At 50.9% G+C, this 23,547-nt stretch overlaps 2 protein-coding genes and 1 long non-coding RNA gene across 3 annotated transcripts in view; all 3 read right to left on the bottom strand.

Moving 5' to 3' along the window:
- Window positions 1-23,547, bottom strand: part of LOC146421086 (uncharacterized) — a 453,431-nt gene that overhangs the window by 141,673 nt on the left and 288,211 nt on the right. The window lies entirely within an intron of this gene.
- The window catches only part of LOC146421097 (uncharacterized), a 42,209-nt gene that overhangs the window by 4,262 nt on the left and 14,400 nt on the right, over window positions 1-23,547 (bottom strand). The window lies entirely within an intron of this gene.
- Window positions 21,434-23,019, bottom strand: LOC146421100 (uncharacterized). Its single transcript, XM_085047658.1, has 3 exons — window positions 22,395-23,019; window positions 22,018-22,313; window positions 21,434-21,454 (listed from the first exon to the last, which is right to left on the bottom strand). Exons 1-3 carry the CDS (start codon window positions 23,017-23,019, stop codon window positions 21,434-21,436), a joined length of 942 nt encoding a protein of 313 aa, XP_084903784.1.

The raw sequence follows: 23,547 nt of genomic DNA, 5'->3' as shown, positions 1-23,547 counted from the left end.
CCCAGGGTGACCAGGAAGTGTGATTGTGCTCTGATTGCAGCCAAAGGTGCAAACCCAGGGCAGTTGGGAACAAGCCAATCCAGCCCCTCACCTTGCCCTGAGCCACAGGGAATCCCTTTGCTTCTCACATCTCTCAGTGGCAAACTCTGAGTACAGCAGAAATGCTGGGGATTTCTGACCTCAGAGAACCAGGAATGATGTGTGGGTAGGGAAACATTCCTTCAAACTCCCTCCTGCTATCCTGTGGAACTGCAAGTGAAAATGCTGCCAATCCTTTCTGCATTAGGAGGGATTCCCCTGACAAATCCTGAATATTCAGCCTTGTCCCTCTGCCCCATGGCCACAATCCCAGGGCAGCAGGGCAGGGATGGCTCCTCGAGAGCCCCACGCACAGGCCTGGCTGCTCATGGCACACTCAGACAGCACAAGTGGAGCTCAGGCAGGGACCTGGATGAAGGTTTTCCCCGAGAAGGAACAAGGGTGGATGACTCCCAGCTGGACAGTCTGCAGGGAATGGCACAGCTTTGGCTCAAAGCAGCCTCTCCTAACTTGTCACTGTCCTTTTCTCCATCAACAGGTCCCCATGGCCAGACACAGCAAATGTCCAACAGCAGCTCCATCAGCCACTTCCTCCTCCTGGCATTCACAGACATGCAGCAGCTGCAGCTCCTGCACTTCTGCCTCTTGCTGGGCATCTCCCTGGCTGCCCTCCTGGCCAACAGCCTCATCATCAGCGCCGTAGCCTGTGGCCACCACCTGCACACCCCATGTTCTTCTTCCTGCTCAACCTGGCCCTCACTGACCTGGGCTCCATCTGCACCACTGTCCCCAAAGCCATGCACAATTCCCTCTGGGACACCAGGGACATCTCCTATGCAGGATGTGCTGCCCAACTATTTATTTTTGTTTTTTTTCATTTCAGCAGAGTATTATCTCCTCACCATCATGTGCTATGACTGCTCTGTGTCCATCTGCAAACCCCTGCACTGTGGGACCCTCCTGGGCAGCAGAGCTTGTGCCCACATGGCAGCAGCTGCCTGGGCCAGTGGCTTTCTCACTGCTCTGCTGCACACAGCCAATACATTTTCCCTTCCCCTGTGCCAGGGTAATGCCCTGGGCCAGTTCTTCTGTGAAGTGCCCCAGATCCTCAAGCTCTCCTGTTCACACTCCAGCCTCAGGGAACTTTGGCTCATGGTCATTACTGCTTGGATATCTTCTGGCTGTTTTGTGTTCATTGTTTTCTCCTATGTGCAGATGTTCAGGGCTGGGCTGAGGATCCCCTCTGAGCAGGGACAGCACAAAGCCTTTTCCACATGCCTCCCTCACCTGGCCATGGTCTCCCTGGTTATCAGCACTGCCATGTTTGCCCTTGGTGCTGCAGAGAGCTCAGGGCAGCTGGGAGAGCTTGGAGGGAGCTGGGGTGGGCTGAGAGAAGCTGGCAGAGAAACCCATCAGTGTCCATCTCAGCCTGTGTGAGCATGCAGGGGGAGGACTGAGCCCAGGGCTTGTGGGGCAGAGCCAGGGCCTGGGGAAGGGATGGAAAACAGGCAAGTGGCCAAGAGAGGAGGCTGTTCTGTGCCCTTGGTGGGATGGACAGAGCAGGGAGGGGGCCCAGGACATTTGTCAGCCCAGCCTCTGTCCCCAGCTGTTGCCAGCCCTGGCTGCTCAGCCCAGGTTTGCAGGTGAGTTTGGCTGTGCCCCAGCTCCATCCTGCTGCGGGGCTCAGGGCCTGTTCCCAGCAATGGCCAGCTCTGCCCAGCCTCTCTCCTGGCCCCAAGCCTGGCAAAGCTATTTTGAACGTTTATGAGCCCTCGAGCATTGAATTGCTGAAGATCTGAAGTCTGAACAAGCCTCTGGAGAAGTAAAATTCAGCAGCAACCTCCAAGTTGCTGAGGATGTCAGCAGCCCCCACTGAGGCCATCCCTGCCAAGAGACTGTGGGGGCAATGAGCAGACAAGGAGAGCATCCCTGGGGCTGAGGAAGCAGAATGCGAGGCACCACCGGGTCCAGGTGGGAAATGAACTGTGAAATGTGGCTGTGAAAGCCCTGCCTGGGCTGTGCCAAGCACGACAGCCAAGCCCTGACTCCCATGCCCTGGGAATGGGGCTCTGTGGCCTCACAGGATGCTTGTGGCTCTCCTGGAAGCAGTGGGATGTGGGCTGTGGAATGGTGAGTGCAGGTGTAAGGCCCCAAACAACTCTCTCAATGAGACCTTTGAAAGGAATTACAGTTGTTTGTGGACTCTGAGTACAAGGCAATATTCCTATGAGAACAATCCCTGGGTAGAAGGAAATGTGGTGGTGAAATCCCAATTCTGGCCATGGGTGCCTGGAGGAGAAGGACAGTTCTTTTTCACAGGAAGGAAAGCAGAGAGCCCCAGTGTTTCAGTGGCAGATAAGAAGTGACTCTCAACATGTCAAGGTCAGCTGGAGCAGTCAGGTGGCCCCTGGGAGGCCAAACCAGCCAGACCTGTGCTATGTTCCCTTGGTTTTATGGGCCCTGTAGTGTCACAATGGCCCCTTGGTTCGATGGGGGTTCGCGGTGTCACAATGTTCTTTGGTTCCACAGTGTCACAATTAAGCATTGATTCCATGAGGCCACTCTGTGTCACCATGGAGCTTTGGTTCCATGGAGCCCTGCATTGTCACGTCACCTGGGTTTGATGAGGCCCTGCAGTGCCAAAAAGGTTCCTTCATTCCATAAGACCCCAATTTTTCACAATGTTGGTCTTGTTTCCATGGGAACCCACAGTGTCACTATGGTCTCATTGGCTCCATGGGGCCCTGCACTGTCACAATGGCCCCTTGGTTCCATGATGCTGTGAAATTTCTTAATAGTCTCTCCATGGTTCCATGAAGCCTTGCAATGTCACAATGCACCTTTGGCTCCACAGGGTCTCACAGTGTCACAATGACCTCCTGTGGTTCCACAGTGTCACAATGGACTCTTGGTTCTATAAAGCACTGCAGTGTCCCAGTGGCCTCTTGGTTTGATGAGGTCCTGTAGGGTCACAATGGCCCCTTTGCTTCCATGAGGCCCAGCAGTGTCAAATTGCCCCTTGGTTCCACAAGCCCTGCAGTGTCACAATGGTCCCTTGGTTCCATGGAGCCACACACAGTCACTATGGTCCCCTTGGTTCCATGAGGCCCTGCAATGTCACAGTGGTCTCCATGATTCCATGAGGCTCAGCAGTGTCACAATGGTCCCTCGGTCCCACAAGGCCCCACAGTGTCACAATGGTCTCCTTAGTTCCATGGGGCCCTGGGGTGGTGCATTCCTCCCTCCCCTTCTCAGGCTGCCCTGAGATGTGAGAAATGCTCGTTAGGCCTCAGCCTTGGCCAACAGCCGCTGGGCTCAGCTCCTCTGCAGCTGATCACAAACACTGTCTGCTCCCAGGCACTGCTGCTGTCCAACCAGCTCCTGCTTTCTTTAGGAGCAGCCTTGGGAACTGTTTTTCTTCCCTCAATGGCACAACATCCCTGTTCTCACAGTGTCAGAGAAAGCTGTTGATGCAAAGTGCAGCCAGGATGAAACATTGCTGTGACTAAAGCCCATCTCTTGGGGCCCTATCAACAGGGCTCCAAAAGGAGCCCCTTGGAGCTCTCCTGGAGCAGTGAGCTCCCTCTGAGTGGGGCCTCTCCGAGCCGGGAACTCTCCCGTTTGCTGCACTCGGGGCATCCCCGAACAACGAGGGACCCTGGGCCGATCCCCCCACTCCTCCAGGCTCAACCCTTCGCCTGCTGGGGAGATGCAAAAGCATCCGCAGTGAGCATTTCCCTGCCCTCCAGGGCAATTTCTGACAGCTCCCTGGCACTGCCTCTTTCTGTCTGTGTGCACACACGTGTGCCTGTGCTCTGGAAATGGGGGAGAAATGCTGCTCTGGGAGGTGTTGAAGTGCCTTGGATATCTGAGTGAGTTAGGCCTGAAAGTGAGGTTCAGTCATAAGGTATGAGCTAAATGAAATGCTGCTGAGGGTAGTTCTTTTGCTCAGATGTTGGGTTTAAAGTGTAAGTTAAGGTTAATGTAGAAGTTAAGTTCTGTTGAGTTTGAGGGCTGTTAAGCTTTTAGGCCATATTCCTTTTATCCTTGCCCTCACTGTCCTTTTGTCACACACACACACACACACACACACACACACACAGGGACAGTTCTTGGTTCATTTCTGGTTTGATTGCCTTGATTTCCTTGCTTTCGTTGTTGCTTTTTTCACCTGGTGTGCCTGAACTGTGCAGTCAGGAGCAGAGTGACTCTTGCCAAGGAACTTTGTTGTTCTGTCACTTAATATTAAATCTGGTGTTTGCTGATCCTTTGCTGGGGATTTTTTAAGTGGTCTCAAGCCCTCGTTCGTAAGAGGGTGAAGGAGCCCTGGGCCAGGCTCTCGCCCTGGGGGACGCAGGGACACTGCTGGGGGGTCCCTGTTCCCCTGTCCCACCCCCCAGGTCCCTGTCCCCCCTGTCCCCGTGTCAGGCTCTGGGGGTTGATCTTGTGGAACATCCTCTGGGGGAGGCTGTGGCACTGGAGGGAAGGGGGGGACCTGGGGGGACAGGGGACCCTGCTGTGCACGAGCAGTGTTGGACTTGCCGGGGGAATTGTGAGGGGGGCTGGGGCAGAGTGACCTCCCCAGTGACCTCACACAGCCACTCTGTGATGTCACAGCCCACTCTATGATGTCACAGTTGATACTGTGATGTCACACAACCTGCCCTCGGGTGACACACCACCATTCTGTGATGTCACACCCTCTGTGATGTCACCCAATGACCCTGTGATGTCACAGCCCAATCTGTGATGTCACAGCCCAATCTGTGATGTCACAGCCCAATCTGTGACATCACAGCCTGCTCTGTGACATCACACAGCCTGTTCCATGATGTCACAAAGCCAAATTGTGATGTCACATCCTGCTCTCTGATGTCAGACAGAACCATCCTCTATGATGGCAGAGTCTGCTCTACAACCACACAGCCCTCCTTGTGATGACACAGCCCACTTGGTGTCTGAGCCTGCTTTATGGTGTCACATCACCACCACGTGACATTACATCCTGCCCTGTGATGTCACAGTCAGCTCTGTGATGTCTCAACCCACTCAGTGATGTCACAGCCCTCTGTGACCTCACAGCCTACCTGGGATGTGATGCAGCCACACTGTGATGTCACAGTGCGCTCTGTGATGTCACACAGTCCCCTCCATGACCTCACACAACCCACTCTGTAATGTCACACAGCCCCTTTCTGACATCACAGCTGCTCTGTGGCTCTCTGACACAGCCCCAGAGGTGCCCATGGCTATGACACAGCCCCCTCTGGGCCATAGCACAGCCCCTGCCAATGCTGAGCACCTGTGAGCTCTGGGTGTGCCCTGCTGGTGTCCCTGAGATGGCCTGGCAGTGCCCCAGCCCTGCTGGGCTGTGCACAGGAGCTGCTCCTGGGCAGAGCTGTCTCTCTGCAGCGCTGCCGCTTGCCAGGAGCTCCTCTGTGCCAGGAGCCCAGCCCAGCTCAGCAGCACAGCAACAGCACAGGGACTGGAATGACCCTCGCGGGGCTTTGGTGCTCAGGCCCTGAACATCAGTCCCTGAGAGGGAGTTGCAGAAACCTCTCAAGTATTCAAAGGCAGAATTGAACTCCAAAGTTCCTAATACCATAAATGGGTCCCACTGAGGGACACAACTGAGAAAGTGTCCCCATGTCCCAGTTGGAGGATCAAAGTGGAGACAGGGATGACACGTGGGGACAAAGTGAAGCCAAGTCTTTGTGCCCTTGGGAACAGCAGTGTCTCTGCTACCAAGGGCTGAGAGGAAACAGCTTGTCCTGAGGCACTGGGCCCTCCTGGCACAGCCCCAGCAAGGCTGGGCACTGTCACCCCCTTGTCCTGCCCTCAGCATCCCCACCCCACATCCCAGTAGCCTCGAGGATCTGATGGAAGGAGTCCTGGGGAGCCTTTGGCAGGAATGGCCCTGGGGGGCTTCTTAATGCTCCCAGAGACTGCAGATTTTTCAAAGGACTTTGGGTTTTTCTTTCCCTTGGAGTCTCTGAGAGGTTTGTGCAATTATGGCCTTCAATTATCTGCTGTAATGAGTCCCTTGAGATTCTTTGTCAGTAACAAGACTCAGTGGGGCTCATTAATGCTTCAAGGTGTTCTAGGTTTATTAAAGTACTTGTTTTGATTTGGAGTCTCTGGGAGGTCTGTACATCCATGGCCTCCAATTCTCCTTCAAGGAGTCCATAAGGAACTTGTGTTGAGGATGGACCTCAGTGGAACCCATTAAAGCTTTGAGACACTTTGGGTTTTCCCTCTGACTGGCTCATGGAAAGGTTTGTGCAATCAGCTCTCAGGCCCTGAGGTTCAAGGTCTCAGCACCAAATGCACCACAGGGCTCATTAGGATCAAGCAATTCCTAACAAAACATGGCTCTGCCTTGATTTCCCTCTGGACTAATGCAGTTCATTAGGATGTTTATTTTCTATACTTATGGAGCAATATTTCAAAGAAATAAGATTCTAAGAAATATGGATTCCTATTTTAAACTGAGTATTTTATTGCTATTCTCTTTAGAGAAGAGGTAATTGCAGCATTGTGAGATTGATATTGATCCAGGGTGTCTCCTAAGGAGGTCTGGCCTGGTCAGAGAAGCTGTGCTTTGAGGTCTGACACAGTGTGGACAACCTTGCTCCACATTCCCAACCCTGTCATGTCTCTCCTCACTCACCTGGGACCTGCTTTGCTTGCACAACTGGCTGCACTCAAGCAAAGAGAGGTTTTCTTCTTTTATTTCTTGAAGCAATCTCAAGCTCCTAAGTTTCCCCACTGAAAACAGACACCCTCCTCAAGTGTGTGTCAAACCCAAGCTGCCACCAAGGAGGTTCCCCTTCCCCAAGGCAGAACCCTGCAAGGAATGTTTTAAACAAATAAGAAGTTCTACAATAAACACAAATCCAGAGTTGCCTAAAGGCAGAATTAGACCAAGTGCTGAAGGGCAGACAAGCTTTGAACTCATTGCAGCTCAAAGCACCCAGGGGCTTGTTGAGAGGTGTGTGAGTGAGCCAAGAGTGAGGGGAAGGGACATGCAGAGAGCCCTGGAAGTGCTTGTGTGCAGACAGACTGCTGGGAAGGGCACTGCAGCCCTGCCCTGGGCCAGCTGTGATGCTGGATTCTCATGCCAACCTGCACTGGGCCACTGAAAGGGCTGTTGCCATGGCCACTTCACTGAGCCCACGGCAGCAGCCCATTGCTCAGGGCTGGTGTCACTGCCCAGAGGCACAGGGGATCCATGGCTGGGGTTTGTGCCATGGCCACCTGCCCTGTGCCGCGCTGGCTGGGCAGGCGCCGCGGAACCAGCAGCAAAGCCCAGTGCCAGGGCCAAAGGCCAGGTCAGCCTGACAGAAAGGGTCAGTGCTGGGGACTGTTTCCATGGCAACCAGCACTGGGACACCACACCTGCGTCACCTGTCATGGCATTGCCATGGAAACCCCTTGGAGGGACTGATGTCAGGGACACTTGCACTGAGATACTGCTGGGCTCGGGTGTCATGGCAACCACCATAGGGCATCATTGGTACAGAGGTTGCCATGGCAACCAGCACAGAGCCCCCTTCCTACTGTCCAATGCCAGGACAACCTTCAGGAGACACTTTGCTGAGGTTGGGTCCATGGCCAACAACCTTTGCCCTGCTGGGATGGGGATTGTCACGGTCAGAAAGGAGCCTGTGGAGCCGTGGTGATGCTGGACGGCCATGGGGTGCTGCTTTGGGTGGGGCAGAGGGAATTTCCTTCCCAGGGCTTTCCTGGGGCTGTGCTTTGGGGCTGTGCTGAGCACAGGGTTGATCACACAGAGATGGTTTTGTTCTCGCTGAGCTTGCACAGAGCCAAGGCCTTTCCTGCTCCTTGTCCAGCCATGCTGGGGAGGGGCTGGGGGTGTGGGGGAGGTTGGGAGGGGACACAGGGGGACAGGTGACCCAACTGACACCAGGGATATCCCAGACCACAGGACATCACGCTCAGTGTATAAAGTGGGGGAACAAGGAGGAAGAGGGGACATTTGGAGTGATGGTTTTTGTCTTCTCAGGGATCACTTGGGCAGGAAGGGATCCTGTTTTGCCAGTGGTCAGGGTAAGCACCAAAGACACAGACAGCAACTGAAGGAATTGTGTAATTTATATAAATTCAAAACTGCCAAGAATTACAAAAGGGTAAGTTCAGCAATATACAGAATCATTTGCACAGAATTACAAAAGGAGAAGCTCAGCAATGAACCCAATCATCACTACCAAAGATTGCCTATAATGATTTAGAAAGATCCATCACCAGTTACCCTCAGACTTTACCATCACCCAGACCCACCCATCAGCTGGGGAAGCTGTCACAGCCAAGGACTGCAGAGCCACTCTGGACACTGGGAATTCCTGCAGCTGTGTCCACCCACAGGTGAGGCTGCCAACCTCGCTGGGAGAGAGCCCAGCTTGGAGAGTGCTGAACAAACAAACTGACAGCACTTCCAGTGCAGGAACATCTGGATTCATTCTCGTCTTGGATTCTCCCAAAGCCTGGCCAGGGCTCCAGGAGGAACCAAGGGAGTTGACTTTGACCATACACCCCCAAACCAGGCCAGAAGTTGGATTTCATGGCCTTGTTTAGCTTCTAAATACAGAAAAGTCAATACGTGATTTACTAATGAGTGGATACATCTATCACAATGCTAATGATCATGCATATTTCAGTAATGAGTGGATACAAAGATAACCTTAGGTTGGAAGGTTCATGGAGAGGTCACCTTTGGCTCAGGCCTGTTGTTCAGGCCTCAGTCAGGCCTCTTGTTCAGGCCTTGGCACTTCAGGGATGTGGTTTAGTGCTGGGCTGACAGTGTTGGGTGAATGGCTGGGCTTGATGAGCTCAGAGGTCTTTTCCAACAGAAAATATTCTAGAATTCCAGGATTCTATCTGCTGGATTTAGCTTGGTCCATGTTAGCAGCATTAGTTTGCTCAGAAAGTTCCCTCTTGGTCAGCTCTCGAGGCCTAAGGCTTCAGCTCCTTTATTCTGATATTTTATTCTTAGTGCACCTACTTTATCTTAATAGACGCAGTAACACCAGTACTTGAAAGCAAAATGAGCATAGCAAGTTTGTATTTTAGAAGGAAGCACACAGTTAAGAGAGAACAGGATTTGCTTCTCTGAACATTAAACAGGTTACAGAGTAACACTTTTCTTCAGGGTTTAATACTCACAGGGCACATCTCTGCTATCATTGACTGCAGGGTGAGTTTGATTTGGAAATATTTAGAAAGCTCCAGGAGTATTCAGCAGCTTTTCCTAAGAATTCTCCTGCAGACCCTTTTAGGGCACACTTGAGGAGAGATCCTTCTCCTCTTTATTGGCCATGCAGCCCATGGCGTTGCTGGTGATTTCCAGGGGTTCCAAAGAGGAAAAGTCCTGTTCCAAGGCAACCCTGAGCACAGGCTTCCCAAGGCAAGGCCTGTGAAAGGAAGGCATTGTGTTAAGAAAGGACAGTTCTCCAGTTCCAGTGCCTTCGCCTCTCTGCCTACGCCTGAGTTAGCCTAGGTGGAAATCACCAGCTGCCCATGGGGACTCAAAGTCCACAACACATGCATTTCAGGGAGTTTTAGCTTCAGGCAGATTCCTGTTGCCATTGCTGCCTTCCTGCAGGACGCTGGCAGAAGGTGCTTGTTTCTGTTCCAAAGTGCTTTGCACAGGCTGGGCTCTCTGGCTTGCATTAGAATGCAAACTGGGGAGGGTCACAGCCACCCTGGGATCAATTCCCTGCCTTGTCTTCACCCCAAAGTGGTGGTGCTTAGCCACTGAGGTGTTCATTCAATGGATTTATAAGTTCTAGTGCAGTGTCTTGCTGCCACAGGGAGCCCGAAATGCCAGGAGCTCGGGCTGTGCCCCCCTGCTGCCAGCCCAGCCCCACGTCGCTGCCGCACATCCCAGCAGACAGAGTGCACTGAGGAAAAGTCCTTTATTCCCACTGCAAACAGGTGTGCACGTTAGGAAACAAAGACAAATGAAAGCAAGGCCTCAGGCCATGCCATCCTCCCTCTCCTCAGGCTCCTCCGTTCATCCTCCTGCCCTGAGGGCTGCGGGGGCGGGAAGGCGTGGTGAGGGCAGCGCAGGCATGGTCCGGGCAGGGCTGGATCGTCTGGGCAGGGCTGGATTGTCTGGGCAGGGCTGGATCGTCTGGGCAGGGCTGGATCGTCTGGGCAGGGCTGGATAATTTAGGCAGGGCTGGATCGTCTTGGCAGCTCTGGATCGTCTGGGCAGCTCTGGATCGTCTGGGCAGTGCTGGATCGTCTGGGCAGCTCTGGATCGTCCGGGCACTGCCGGGATTTGTTGGGAAGCCCCTGGATTGTCTGGGCAGCTCTGGATCGTCTGGGTAGTGCCAGAATAGTCCAGGCAGTGCCGGGATTTACTGGGAAGCCCCTGGATTGTCTGGGCTGTGCCTGGATCCCCATGGCAACACTGGATCCCCCGGTAGCCCCCAGCTCCCTCCCAAACACACCCACTATCTGCTCTTTGGGAACATGGTGATCTCCCAAATATACAGAACTGGTGAGAAACCTCATCAAGGTGTGTGACTGGGAAAAATGAAAATTCCAGCAGGAGAGGAGATGCATGGCAAAAGCATCATCCACCTTCCCTCAGCCCAGGCTGGTGCTGACAGCATCCACAGCACTGGGGCAGCTCGTGTCTGCTTCCTGAGGGAACTTTTTCCTCATCCAGTCAGATGAGGAATTTTTTCCTCATCAAGTCAGAAGAGGAAGGAGAGGGCATTCCAGAACTCATTTCAGTGCTCCAGCTGAAATGTCTATTGAACTAAAGGTGTGGATGGTGCCACTGGTCTGGTTTTGTGGAGTTCCCTTGTATACACTGGGCGACCACAAAAGAAAAAAAAAGAGGTATTTAACAGATATCCTGATTTTTTCAGTGACTCTTTCTTCATGCAAAATCATTAAACTTTATTTCAAAGAGTCAACAAACTGTTTTTGTCACCTGCAGAGAGACCTAGAGGAAAGGAGACTGCTGCCCTGCTGTGGGAAAAATCCAAGCATACAGTGGCAAAATATGGCTGTGAAGAACCCTGATAAACAGGGGAGAGCAGCATGTTTGGGAATGTTCTCATGTCCTCCCCCATCTGCCTCTGCCTGGGTGCTGCTTCAGGGATCCCCTGCTTGGTGCAATGATGAAAATAAATTCACTCTTGATATTTTAGCTCCAGTTTTGTGTTTGTCCCTGTCAGCTACAGAGATATGATGTAAAAAGGAATAATTGACATCAATCTAAACTGCTTGAGCCACTTCTGTGGCACTTCATTTGCTTCTCTGTTCCAACCCTGTGTTCAGGAATCTGTACTGGCCACCTGCCTTACATGACTTATACCTTCCACACCAAGTGCTCCAGAGAAACCAAGCAGAGAGGTTGCTGCCAGCCAGGCCCAACAGAGTCAGGACACTGCCAGGACACCAAATCAGCAGAGGAATTGAAGCCCAGAGTAGTAAAGGCAGCCTGGCTGGTGCTTGGCTTCACTCCAGTTTGTCACAGATGATTGGAAGGATGCCTCAGCCCAGAGCTCCAGGCAAGGCAGGGAGTTCAAAATGAGGAGCAGTGGTGAGACTGAACAGGGTGCTCTGCTTCATCTGCAAAACCTCTGGTGACATGGAGGACATTCAGATTATAAATACAGGAGCTCCTGTTGGACACAGGAAACTGGGCATATGGACCAGGCTGGGAAATGCACGGGAATGAAGGACTGCAGCTGTGAGGTGCTCAGCACCCACCTCAGTGGGCTGCAGCTGCCCTTGGCCTGAGCTCGGGAGGATCTTCCCTTTTCCTTTGGAACCCCCTGGCAAACACGGAGCCTTTCAGCCCACAGCAGTCCCCTCTGTGGGAGCACCAAGAGATTCACAGCCTCACCAGGCTGGGTTGCCACCCCGTGTGCTGCAGCTCCTGCCAGGCCTGCTCAGGGAGCTCAGGTAGCTCTGCACACATCTGTCTCCTGGGAATTGCTCACCTGGGAGGGAGCAGCAGCTGGAGACTGCAAAGACAAAGCAAGCATCTGCTTTGCTATCAGCCCCAATGCCAGGCAGTGTCCAGCGTGGCACATGGAGCTTTCAGCTGCACAATGCATGTGGCCAAGCACGTGTCCTCTCAGGCTCCTTGTCTCAGGAGATTTTCAGCCAGGCTGCAAAAGCTGCATTTGCAAATGCATTTGAGTGCTGCAGCACCTCTGCAGGCACCTGACACAGCCAGTGGGATCCAATGTCCTGGCAGGAAAATCCCTGTGTGCCTCACAATGAGTTCCACAAAACAGCCTGGCAGCTGCTGGCCTGCAGAACAGAGAGTTCTGGAAAATCTCCTTGGCATGGCTGAGAGCTCTCCTCCCTGCAGAGATCCTACAGAATGATCTCTGCACCAGGGCAGCTCTCTAGGAGGAGAAGTGGACGCAAGAAAAGGAGCTTTTGCATCAGACAAGGCCTTGTGGCACAAGTCACAAGCACTTGGTGTCCCTGCATCCCTCCCGCCCCAGGCAGCGCCTTTCTCCTCTGCCCCACACAGCACACACTGCAACGCCCCAGAGACCAAAAGGCTTTGGCCTTCAGCAGTTTCCCCCAAATCAATGACTACAGCGCAATGAAAACAACAAGCTCTTCTGATTTGTCAAATCCATCATTTATTTCAATAAAAGCATCTTGTGGGACCTGTTCTAACTGAGCAAGAGCTACAGCTCAACTGCCTGAGGAACATATCCCAGGCCAAATATTAAATAATATTATCTATCATTAAAAAAAGACCTCCCTAGCAGTTTTCTTTCCCAACTAATGTCTAGTTTAAACCTTTGGAACTTCTTACCTTGTTTAATTAATTAATTTAGTAATTTAGCTATTAGGGCTTAATTTTAATGAACTTCATTAGTTAGTTATTAATTTTTATTAATAATTAATTTTTTTTGGTTCTTAATTAAACAGGAAAAGAGGGCATGAGAGGGCCTTTATCCAATTATCCTTAATTCTAGAAGAGAGCTCTACTAATATCTAGCCCTATTTTAACCTACAGAATTTAAGTCTAATAAATTCTCTTACTTTTGCTCCTCAAATTCTTGAGGCAGCAAGTACAATGGCACCTCAGTCTTGAGCCTCCTGGCCCTGCAGCAGATGGACATTGCCACCCAACTTGGTGGCATCTGCAGAATGACTGAGGGTGCCTTCAGTGGTCTTGTCCAGGTCTTTGGAAATGTCACTGCCAATGTCAGCGTTTGGTTACTCAGACCAGAACCCTGACTTGCTTTGGCACTTGCTTTGGCACGTCTTGTTTCCTGGTCACCTCCATGTCACAAAGAAGGAGAAGCAGGTTCTTTATTTGGGGCCTTGCCAGAGTGGAGAAGGTGCCTTTGAACCAGATTTTTTGGGGAAGGGAACCTCTCCATCCCAAGCCTGCCAGTCGCATCCCAAGAGCTGTGAGGGATGCCTGGGACAATGCAAAGGCACTGCAGATCCTCCAGCCAACACATCCACTTCCTGCAGGGCCTGGCTCAGGGGCTGTGCACAAACACACTTGGAGCAAAGGAGAGCAAGGACAGAGCGTTCCAGAGCTCATTCCAGTGCTCATGCCTCCGTGGGTGTTACACCATTGGCATTCCCACGGAGCCATGGTGGGATGGCTCCTCTGACTGGAGCACTGGAATGAGGTGTCTGAGGCTCCCAAATGCCCTGAGCACCCTCCTGAAGTGGGACAGCTGCCACTCGGGGACAGTCACAGCCACAGCTGAGCGCAGGCCTTGCAGACACTCAAACAACCATCTGTGTCACTCTAGGAATTGCTGTCCCCAAGTGCCATCTGGAATGTCCCATAGGAGGGACCCTGAGGCACTGTCTGTCATCCTCTATCCTCCAGGCTGGGTGGCTGCATTCCGGCCACAAGTCACTTGGGAGGGACACAGAGCCACTGTCCTCATCAGCGTTCCCACTCAGGTCTCTGTCTTCAGCCCAGGCCTCTAATGGGAGAGACCCTGAGCCACTCTCTGCCTCACTGCTCCAGCTCAGCTGTGTCTTCAGCCCACGACCAACATGGCAAGGAGCCTGAGCCATTCTCTTCCCCAGGCCTGCTGCTCAGCTCTTCATCTTCAGGCCATGCCTCACCTGGGAGGGACCCTGAGGCTCTCTCCTCCTCAGTGCTCCAGCTCAGGTGTGTGATCTCTGCCCGCTCTGTGGACAGCCCTGGCAAACTGCACACAGACCTGAGCTCCTCAGAGCTGGATACCTCTGTGGTTGGTGCCTCTGACAGGCATGGCTCTGCCCCTGCCCCTGCCCCCTGCCCAGGGAGATCTTCCAGCTGGCTGGGCAAGGGGCTTGGGGGCACTGGTGCATAACTGGGTATGGAGTTGAGGCCTCTTCCCCACTGTGAGGGGCTCTGATGGGCAGAGCTGGGCTTTGGCCTGTGGCTGGCCATGGATGAAGTTTCCTGTGCTCTGCCCAGGCCTGGCAGGGCCTCACAGGAGGCCTCTCTTCTCCACTTCTTCAGCTTGGGTGTCATTCATGTTCCCCTTGACAGTCTTCCTCCAGGATGACACAGGCGTTTTCCTCAGTCTCTGGTTCTGTCAGCACAGCCCCTGCTGCTGCCCCTGCCCCCTGCCCACCCAGAGCTTCCAGCTGGCCGGGCTCCCGGCTGGGGGGCAGCAGGGGCTGTGCGGGGCAGCTGCCCGGCTCTCCGGCCCCAGTGCGGGGGCTGCTGCTGCCGTCCCTGTCCCCGTGCCCTGATGCGGGGGCCGCCGTGTCCCCGGCTGCTGGCCGCGTCGCCGGATCACAGCCGCCATCCCGCTCAGGATGGCACGGGAGCCGCGCCGCAGCGAGCGCAGCAGAGCCTGGCCGCGGCCCCTGGGGCTGTGCGGGGCTGCCCGGCTCTCTGCTGCTGCCGCCTGCGCCACAGAGGCAGCACAGGAGTCACGGTGCTCCTCAGCTTCCTGCGGGGCTGCCCGTGACTCGCAGTTGGACAGCTGCACGGAGCAGGAGAAGGATGAGGACCAGCTGGCCCTCTGCGGTGCAAACGGCCCCCCTGGCACAGCAGCTCCCTCCGTGCCCGCAAGCCCGCCCCGAGCCCCGAGGCAGCTGCCTGCTAGCCCATCCCTCACCTGCTGCCTTCTGACAAACATCAGCCACTTCTTCTTGGGCTGCACGTCGCTGCTCATCTCCTTGTCCGTGGACATCTTGGAGTCGCTCCGATGCTACCCTAGCCCGGGGAGATGCTGTCTCCAGACGGAGCTGCTCCCCTGGCAGTGAGCACCCCCAGCCATTTGGTGCCCTTTTATAGCCTCCCGCTCACGCCGTGTCCCCAGGTGTCACAATGGGCTCTGGGCACATGCAGCCACACGTCACAAAGGAGCCTGCAAGGCGCTGCTGTCCCCACGGGCCACTCCCCAGCAGCCCCAGGACAGCGGCGGGCTAGGGGGGCTCAGAACCAGCTGCAAACCGGCTGGAACCGGCTGGGACAGCAGTGTGCAAAGAGGGCGGTGACAGAGCTGTCACACAGCCTCTCGCAGGGACACATCAGGGACTGCAAAAGCAATCAGTGCATGTGTCACAGCTTTCAAAAACTGTGTTTGCACATCATGCACAGCTGTAAAGTTGTAGAAGGCATCGCTGCAGGCTGAAATTTGTTTCTAAATAATTAGAAGGTAGAAACGATTGTGGAAACCATTCCAAAAAAACCATTTTATGTCCGAAAAAATAATTTTCTGGTGTCTATTAATGCTGATAATTGCACACTCAGCAGAGAATTCCCTTCTCAAATCAGGATAGAGGCCCCACTGAAAAATGCAGAGGCTCTTGCTCATGGAACATGTGCAAGCCCAAGTTTAGGGTCAAGAACTGTGGTGTGCAAATACTGGGCTCATTGGGAAAAAGGTTTTCCTTCCACCATAGTTGAGAATTCCATCATTTGTCTCTTTATAATGCAGAGTAAAACAGAGGAGAACTCTCACGGTTCAGGAGGCAAAGGAAAGAACTGCAGAGATGAGATGTTGGAATACAATTTCAAAAACGACTGAAATGTTCACACAGCTCCATTTGAAACTGGGAAATTGCAAGAGGAAGTGATGGTGAATACTCCCATTTTGGAGGGCTTGGATGGGCTCTTGGGAAGGACTTGTTCCCTGGGAGGGTGGGGAGGCCCTGGCACAGGGTGCCCAGAGAAGCTGTGGCTGCCCCTGGATCCCTGCAAGTGTCCAAGGCCAGGTTGGACACTGGGGCTTGGAGCAGCCTGGGATAGTGGAAGGTGTCCCTGCCCATGGCAAGGGGTGGCACTGGATGAGCTTCAAGGTCCCTCCCAAGCCAAACTGTTCTGGGGTTCCACGATTCTCTGGTTCTGTAAACTACTGTGAAACATTTCACATCAGCATGGAGAGATCAAATCTATTCTGCATAGAGATCCAAATTATAACATTTGATGTATTTATATCTGTTAGAATTTTGTCATGACTGTGGAAAAGGAGATTCCTCTAAAATGTAATAGTGGGATCTTAAAATCTTTCGCTATGAGGATTTAATGTGTGCCATCTACCAATGATGACTCTGAATGAAGCTGCATGTCACACCCTCCAGTATCAATTTAACAATTAATTCTTCAGGATATTTGAATGACAGTGAATTTCCTGTCATTCACAAACTCTGACACTGAACTTTCTTGAAGGTCAGAATGGAAAATGAATTGGATTTATCTCTCCAAAAGACAACATATATTTTATAATTTTCAAATTATAAATATGTAAAAGTAGAAGAAGATCCCAGAGAAGCAAATTAGGAAGAACAGAGCTCTCTAAGGGATCCCTGAATATTTCTTCACAGTAAATCACAAGAGCTCTCTTAGCATTGAGTGAATGCTTAAGTAAATTGAGTACCCATTAAGCATTGAGTAAATAAACAACTGTGATTTCCAGGCTCATTGTCATGCATGTTTTTTAAAGTTATCTATAAACCCTTTAAATATGTTTGGCATTTCTATCTCTTAGAAGCCGTTGGGAAATTTTTGTTACGCTCCTTGAGGTGAATAAAACACACACTTGCTCTGAAACATTGCAAAGCAAAGCACAGACAGTTGGTGTCTTGGTTCAACCCAGGCAGCACCTCACAGCCCCTCGGTCACTCCCCACCAGTGGGATCAGGGAGGGAGTTAGGAGGGTAAAAACCGGAGTGGGTTGAGATCAAGGCACTTGAACAGGGAAAGCAAAAGGCACCACATGAGCAAAGCAAAAGAAGGAATTCCTTCAGCCCTTCCCAGGGCTGGGCAGCTGTTCAGCACCTCCAGGAGAGCAGGGCTCCATCCCACAGAACAGCGACTTGGGAAGACAAAAGGCATCCCTCCAAACGTCCCCCCTTCCTCCTTCTTCCCCCCACTGCATATCCTGAGCATGAAGTGACATGGTCTGGGATATCCCTGGGGTCACAATGATGCCTTAATAATTTTGGGGTTTTTTCTCTTCATGTGTCTGTAACTTGGTGTAGTTCTGTGCTCTTACAGAATGCTGAAAACCTCTGCTCCCAACACATTTATCCAAAACAAAGCTCTCTGGATAGAGATTCAAGGACATATTTGTTACCCTGGGGCCAGAAAATATCTAAACAACAGTGGAAAGTGGGGAGCAGGGCCTGGGGTGGTCAGTGTCATCACCTGAAGGTGTGATTAGAGAATTAGGGACCAATATGCTAATAAGAAAAAACTTATAAAAGGTAAAGAATTCGTGACCTGGTGTCCATTTTGGGTGTAGTCCCCGAGGGAGACTTAGCTTGCCCGAATATACCTTGAAGGATGTGAATAAATTTGTCCACGTTTTATACACCTAATTGTTTTGGCTTCTGTTTCAGGTAGCCTGTTCCAGGCATCAGAGTCACCCAGAGATAAAGGACTGAATGTCTGCTGTGACCCATGAGAGCTCTGCAGCCCCTGGGGACACAGCAGGGACAGGGAAAGGAGTGTGGGCAGTGCCTCCTCTGAGCCTCAGGGAACTTCCAGAGGAGGATCCAGGGCAGCCCCAAGGCCATCTGGCAGGCCTGGAACAAGGCAGGCAGCTCTGAGCAGCCTCCATGGCTCCAGCAGAGCTCGTGTGGGAGGGCTGAGTGCAGGGAGCACCATCAGCTGCCTGTGTGTCCCAGCTGGAGCAGCAGAGCCCAGCAGAGGCAGCCCATGGCCCCGGGCAGCACAGCCCCCGTGCTCTGCAGAGCAGCACCCCCAGCTCTGTGGGGCTGTGGGGAGCAGGGCAGGGGCTGCAGCAATGGCTGCTCAGGCCAGCACAGCCGTGATCCCCTGGGAAAGGCTCTGTGGGCAGCTGGGATGTGCCAGGAGAAGAGCAGGAGCCCTTGTGTGTGTGCACAGGAGTCCTGGCAAGAGCTGGGGCAGCAGGAGCTGCCTGAGGAGCCCCGGGGCAAACTCTCTGCTGCTGTCCCGGGCAGTGGGGCTGTCCTGGGGCTGCAGGAGATGCCAGAGCTGAGGATCTCCTGAGCATTCCAGACACAGAGTCACTGTCCCTGACCTCCATTGCTTCCCATTCTTGCTGCAGGGCCAGATAGGACTGGGCTGCTCTGCTGGGCTGGGGCAGAGGTAGGGAGAGGCTGGACTGGGCAGTGCCAGGAAGAAGAAAACAATGGACCCTTGGTTATACAAGTCCCTGCAGTGTCAGAATGGTTCCATGGAGCCCCAGAGAGTCACAATGATCTCCCTTATTCCATGGGTCCCCAGAGTGTCACAGTGTCCCTTGGTTGGTTAGGGCCCCATGATGTCACAATGGCCCCTTGGTTCCATGAGGCCTTGCAATGTCACAATGGTCCCCTTATCTTCATGGAGCCCCACAGTGTCACAATGGCACCTTGGTTCCTTTAAGCCCCACGGTGTCACCATGGTCCCCTGGGTTACATGAGGCCCTGCAGTGTCACAATGCCCCTTTGGTTCTATGGGGCCCTCAGTGTCTGTTTTGCTGGTGGGCAGTGTCAGCACCAAAGACAGAGACACCAACTGAGGGAACAGTGTAATTTATTATAACACACAACTGCAAAGAAGAACAAAAGGATATGCTCAGCCCTACAGAATCATTTGCAAAGAATCATTAGCAAAGGATTACAAAAGGATAAGATCAACAATGCACTCAGTCATCTCTACCAAAGATTGCCTATAATGATTTAGAAGGATCCATCACCAGTTAGCCTCAGACTTTACCATCACCCAGACCCACACATCAGCTGGGGAAGCTGTCACAGCCAAGGACTGCAGAGCCACTCTGGACACTGGGAATTCCTGCAGCTGTGTCCAGCCACAGGTGAGTGTCACGGTCCACTCGTAAGCAGACGCGTGATGGTTCATACCAGCTACGATCTCAGAGTGCAAAAAGGAAAAGAAAACACAAAATGCAACAAGTCAAGGGAGTTAAATTTCAATCCAAGGGGGAACTTTATTAATTTGGCCTGTAAAGCGGCCTGCGATAGAGAGAGAAAGAGATAAAATTGGGAAAAGATGGGGAGGAAAGGGAAGGAAAGGGGCTATAGCTACCACCACAGGTCCACAGACGTCCGGCGTCCCTGGAGTCCCGTCCAGTCGGCGTTCCTTGGCCTCTGCAAAGATCGATGTGATCTTTCGGTGGGGAAGATCTTCGGAGTTCAGCCACTCCAAAGCTGTCTTTTATGCTAGTTCATACACCTGGTCCCTCCTTGCCAGCCGCCTTTGCCCCCCCTTAATTCTTGTGGAGATATGCCAAACTTCCACTTGGCAGGGTCAGGGGAGGAGAGTCCGAGGCATGGTCGGCAGGTTTTTCACAATGGGTGTCAGGGCAACGGGTGCAAAGCCTTCGTCACATACCCGCATTGGCAGGCACAAGGCCTTTGTTCTGTATCAACTCAGGCAGGTGCAAAGTCTTCCTTCTGTACCACCTTAGGCAGGTACAAAGCATTCGCTCCGTATCAGCTTTGGGTAGGCACAAAGCATTCGTTCCGTACTACCTTAGGCAGGCACGAAGCATTTGCTCCGCACCAGCTTTAGGTAAGTACACAGCATTCTCTGCATAAGTCCTGCACCTGTAATTTCTGATGAGAAATGTTGAGACAGAACTCGATTCTTGGATCGACCCTTACACCACCCGGTGGCTCAACATTTATCTTCAGGACCAGTTGTCTTCTTCATGATGAGTCGTCTTCTGGGTGAGTTGTCTTTCTTTGTGATGAGGTGTCTTCTGGATGAGTTGTCTTCGGGACCACATGGTGGTAACACTAAGGATGGGGGAAGGGGAGAGAAGGGAAGGAAGGGAAACAAGATAGGAAAGATTTTTACATTTACTTTTTGCCATGCAGCTTGCTCAATATGAATCAATGTGATATCAGATTTCAGAATTTGGTGGGAAGCGACTGGAGCTGAGTAAGAGAAGTCACATCCCATGATTTCAGTAAAATTACAAATACAAATATTTGTATGATTACTGGTATAAGCTATCACATTTCCTACTGTGATATTACTACAAACAGTTCTTAAGCATGCACAACCCTTGCCAATGTAAATGATTACAGTTTCAGGGTTAATTTCAGGACGAATTTCAAAATGGCAAACATTTTGGTCAGTGTCTAAACAAAAATCTCGTGTTCTGATGGTGTTATTTTTAGAGTTGTTCCCGCACAATGCAGGATTCCAGGTCTATCATTTGCCATTTATCATTCACCTTTTGGGCCCATGCTGTATGCTCGAACGGATAGAGTGTAGTTCCATTGTGGTTCAAGCCTAATGTGAAAACAGGATAAATCAAAGATCCACCAAGATTGGAGGTTCTTTTCAAAATTGTTAGCACTATCCCAATTTATTTTTTTGGATTTCTGTAGGAAAAATGCCTCCTTAAAGGCTGTTGCATTTTTGTCAGATCAAAAGTTGCAGTAGCCAATTTGTTCAATAACACCTCCGAATCAATGCTATTTAGAATCCCCAATCTAGTTCCTAAAAACACCAGTCAGGTCTCTTCGACATACATCTCCAGGAGAAAAGGGAGCAACCTTTTTGAGAGACCATTCTGGTTTAAATAATATTTGTTGTTGGCTGGTGTTTCCAATTACAAGTGGTATTGAAAACCAGGTTCCACTTTTCTGCATTCCACTTGAATTTTTTCATCAATGATACCGGGTAGGGTTCTAACCCACTCATTTTTATCCCAGACCCAATCAGACGAATGGTAAATTTTGTCATCATGCATTACAACTAAAGCCAAATTTGGATGGTTATTTTTGGGATAATTTCTGGAAGAGCTAGAATATTCTATGAAGGCTTGAGACCAAGGCAATTCATTATTATTTTGGTTATAGGAAGAAGGTGTAATGCAGAAAAGCATGAGCAATATAATGAAAATTTTGTAGGCCATTTTCAGATTTAAGTCTTCAATTTTTATTCATATTTCTTCTATAGAAATTCTTAAAGTCCCACGGGGTTCTCCTGCAAAAACAAAAATAGAGACCTTGCCCTTTTCAGGCAAAAAGGAATTAAAATGATGGAACAATAAACCAGGCATTTATTGTTTGGTGTTGGGAAAAAGGAGGGGCCACCCGGATGACTGAGGCAGGTTTATCTTGGTTGATATCCAGGCTCTCCGTTTCTTGGATAGAAAGGTTCTTTGAGGCTTCTTCTGTTACAGAAAACACATCACAGAAATGGTCAATCTGTGCATCGACTTCAATGAAAGCCAGACTTACCATAAACAAGCCTTTCTCCCAAGCAGTATACCTTTTCTCAGCATCCTTAAAGCTGCGAGAATAAAATCCCACGATAGCTGTTATTAACACATCTCCTTTTTCTGTTTTGGTGAGCTGTTTAACATAGATCCATTCTCCATTTCCCTGCCCACCACTAGGAAATGGAGATCCTAGTTTCCCTGTTCTGGAGAAAAAGGTTTGCTTTGATGTCTTGTCTGCACCATCCACGAAAGGGGGGGCAGAAGCTGCGACGGGTGCACTTTCTTTCACAGAGGAAGGTGGTTTTGTCACACGCCACTGAGTTACCCGTTTGCACAATTTTTCTAAAGGTAAACCATCCATCAAATCTCTAGGAATTCCTTTTTTAAGTCCTAAACGCCACCAATCAAGTTGGACAGAAAGGGGTTTAGGCTGTGACAGTTCCTTGGCAACATCCATAGTTTTGCTGGGGCAGGGCAGTGCATTTTTAACTCCTACTTGCTGGATACCTCTTGATGTCTCTTCTAGAGGCTTTATCAGACAGTATTTTCTACTGTAATCAACTAATTCTTGTGTTACCTCCCCCCATGTCCAGACTTTAGGTCTAGGGTGAGGTCTGTTACCTGGCAGGACTGGTGTTGAAAAGTCAGAGGAATTTGTGTCAGAGTCTGTATTGGTACTGCCTGTATTTCTGCTATTATCACCTCTGCACATAAAAATCTGCGACCGCTCCACAGGACTCGTTGATGCTGTGGTCTTCTGGAGACTTGTCTCTGTGGTTTTGAGTGATTCAGGCAGTCCCCTTATTAAGGCAGTCATAATTTCAGGGTTAACAGATAACATCATTGGTAATTCACATCCAAGAATTAGTTTTCTCTCATGTATCATTTGTAGGCAAGCAGCTTTGTGTACACTTTCTAGTAATTGGTCAGCTGTGCCTATTATTGCCAAGGGGTCTCCCCTGTCCAGAGGGTTTAACCCTCCAGCCCAGTAAGCAGCACACTGAGTTGGAGACCATGGGGCTCGGTGATCACCTGTTGTTAAGAAAACTCCGTGGCCCCAGTAACCCTCAGCCTCCTTTTCACTCAATTGTATTTGATCACCCCCAGTTAAAGACACATATTCTGTTTCAGATTCTTTGATAAGATGCCCATATTCCCTTTTGAACTTGGCTAGTTTAGTGGCAGAATAGGGCGTTTCCTTGGTGATTATGTGGGGGTCAGTATCTTCATCATTAGGGTAAGAAAATTCAGTTTTGAATAAGGGTCTTAAATAAGGGGGATTTTCATCAAATTTTGTCATCTGTTCCAATTCCTTCTGTGGATACATCAGGTTAATTGATCCTGATGATGCTATATTCTGTGAACTAGTGGTCTGTGAATTAGTGTGATTTACTTCAAGAGCAGCCCTTAAGGAATGGTTTTCTTCTTCCTTGCGCTCTAATTCCTTTTCCAGTTTGGAAATTGTTGTTTGGTGACAGCGCACCAGGTTTTCTAAGGATTCTATGATTTTTCCTTCATTACTACGCTGCCTATGATGGTCTTCAATGGCTGCGATCAAGCTGGCACCCAAAACAGAACAGACTATTGTCTTGCTTTTTCCTGGTAGTAAAAACTTAACCTTAGCCTCGTTCTGTAGCAGAGAAATCCGATCTACTATACTCTGCACATTTTTCCAATTCTCTCGAGCCCAATCTTCCCCAATAGGAGAGGGTCGAGCACCATATTTAGCCAAAAATGTAAATAATACATTTTTATCATCCACCAACTGAGAATCTCTCTTCTCCTGTTTGCCAGACATCTTTCTCCTTATCCTGACTCAGAAATAAAACCAACAACAAAACCAACAACAAAAACA

The sequence above is a fragment of the Lichenostomus cassidix genome, unplaced genomic scaffold, assembly GCF_008360975.1.
Source record: "Lichenostomus cassidix isolate B80296 unplaced genomic scaffold, HeHo_3.0 HiC_scaffold_43, whole genome shotgun sequence".
Taxonomy (NCBI): Eukaryota; Metazoa; Chordata; class Aves; order Passeriformes; family Meliphagidae; genus Lichenostomus; species Lichenostomus cassidix.
The sequence above is the reverse complement of the archived record's forward strand: the minus strand, read 5'-3'. Positions and strand labels throughout refer to the sequence as shown.